The following is a 1,092-nucleotide window of genomic DNA, read 5'->3' on the forward strand; positions in this document are numbered from 1 at the left end:
TCATTTATTCACTCAAAAAATTTGGTGCAGTTTGTTCCAATAGAAAAAAAATTATCCTTAAAAAATGGGGTGGCCCTATAAATATGGGACACACTGTATTTTTAAAAAATCGAATATTTAATATAGCACAAATTAAACTATTTTATTAGTCTAAAAGAATAAACAAGTATAATTCATTAATCTAAAAAAATATAACAATGCCTATTTTGTAAAGGTGCATTGCTATTGTTGAGGATACTTTCAATATAATGTTTCTCGCACAAATAATTGGATTTACCATTACCTTTTGCGTACAGGGTTATGTTCTAATTTTGGTGAGTCTTTGTCATATTTAATGAAATTAAATGCAAAATAAAAATTAATTGGTGAATGAAATGTTCTTCTTGGTTCATATTCTTATTTTTAGCTCCTATTTTTTTTTAAATGTGGAAATTTTTTTAATGAAAAAATATTAAAGTAGAGAATCCTCGGATGATAATGTCTAAGAGGTCTATAAAGGCCTAAAGTGTCTATAAGCCAATAATTAATTATTTATTATTTGCAGGCTATAACAGAAGATCACAATGGATTAAATGCACTTGAATTGATTTTTATGATTATATACATTGAATATATGGTATTGAATTTTTTCGTGTACTGTTATATAGGAGAATATCTTCGAAACGAGGTAATGTCCTTTTAACCAGTCACTACTTTATAATTGATTATTTCTAGATATTTCAGTGCAATATCTATATTATGAACGGCCAATTTATTCAAAACAGTCAATCACACTTCAGAAAAAATTTGTAACGAAATAATCTTTATACTTAACTTTTTAAATAAACTTTGGGCGCCAAGATTCTACTGGGATCAACTCCTAAATGCAGATCAAAAGAGATGCCATACGCTTAAATATTCGCTCCTATTAGTCGTGTTGGGGGTTATTAATTGTTTCAAATAAGAAACACTGTATAAAGTACAGGCACAAGAATTTATTTAGTAACAAGTATACATAGTTGTCCCGTTGCCATTTCCTACAAGCACTGGTTCTGGGAACTGCTCGAACGTTGAATACCAGTCTCGCCGTTTTGACATGTGATCTGTCGCTCC

At 29.5% G+C, this 1,092-nt stretch overlaps 1 protein-coding gene and 1 long non-coding RNA gene across 2 annotated transcripts in view; one reads left to right on the forward strand and one right to left on the reverse strand.

Moving 5' to 3' along the window:
- The window catches only part of LOC117167420, a 32,706-nt gene that overhangs the window by 11,077 nt on the left and 20,537 nt on the right, over positions 1 to 1,092 (reverse strand). The gene's annotated exons all lie outside the window — the stretch shown is intronic.
- Positions 1 to 1,092, forward strand: part of LOC117167417 (odorant receptor 22c-like) — a 9,633-nt gene that overhangs the window by 3,453 nt on the left and 5,088 nt on the right. Inside the window, exons 3-4 of the mRNA XM_033352324.1 lie at positions 215 to 314; positions 545 to 667. Of these exons, the coding sequence (XP_033208215.1) occupies positions 215 to 314; positions 545 to 667 (223 nt within the window). The remainder of the gene's footprint in view (positions 1 to 214; positions 315 to 544; positions 668 to 1,092) is intronic.

Source organism: Belonocnema kinseyi, chromosome 2 (assembly GCF_010883055.1).
Source record: "Belonocnema kinseyi isolate 2016_QV_RU_SX_M_011 chromosome 2, B_treatae_v1, whole genome shotgun sequence".
Classification (NCBI taxonomy): domain Eukaryota; kingdom Metazoa; phylum Arthropoda; class Insecta; order Hymenoptera; family Cynipidae; genus Belonocnema; species Belonocnema kinseyi.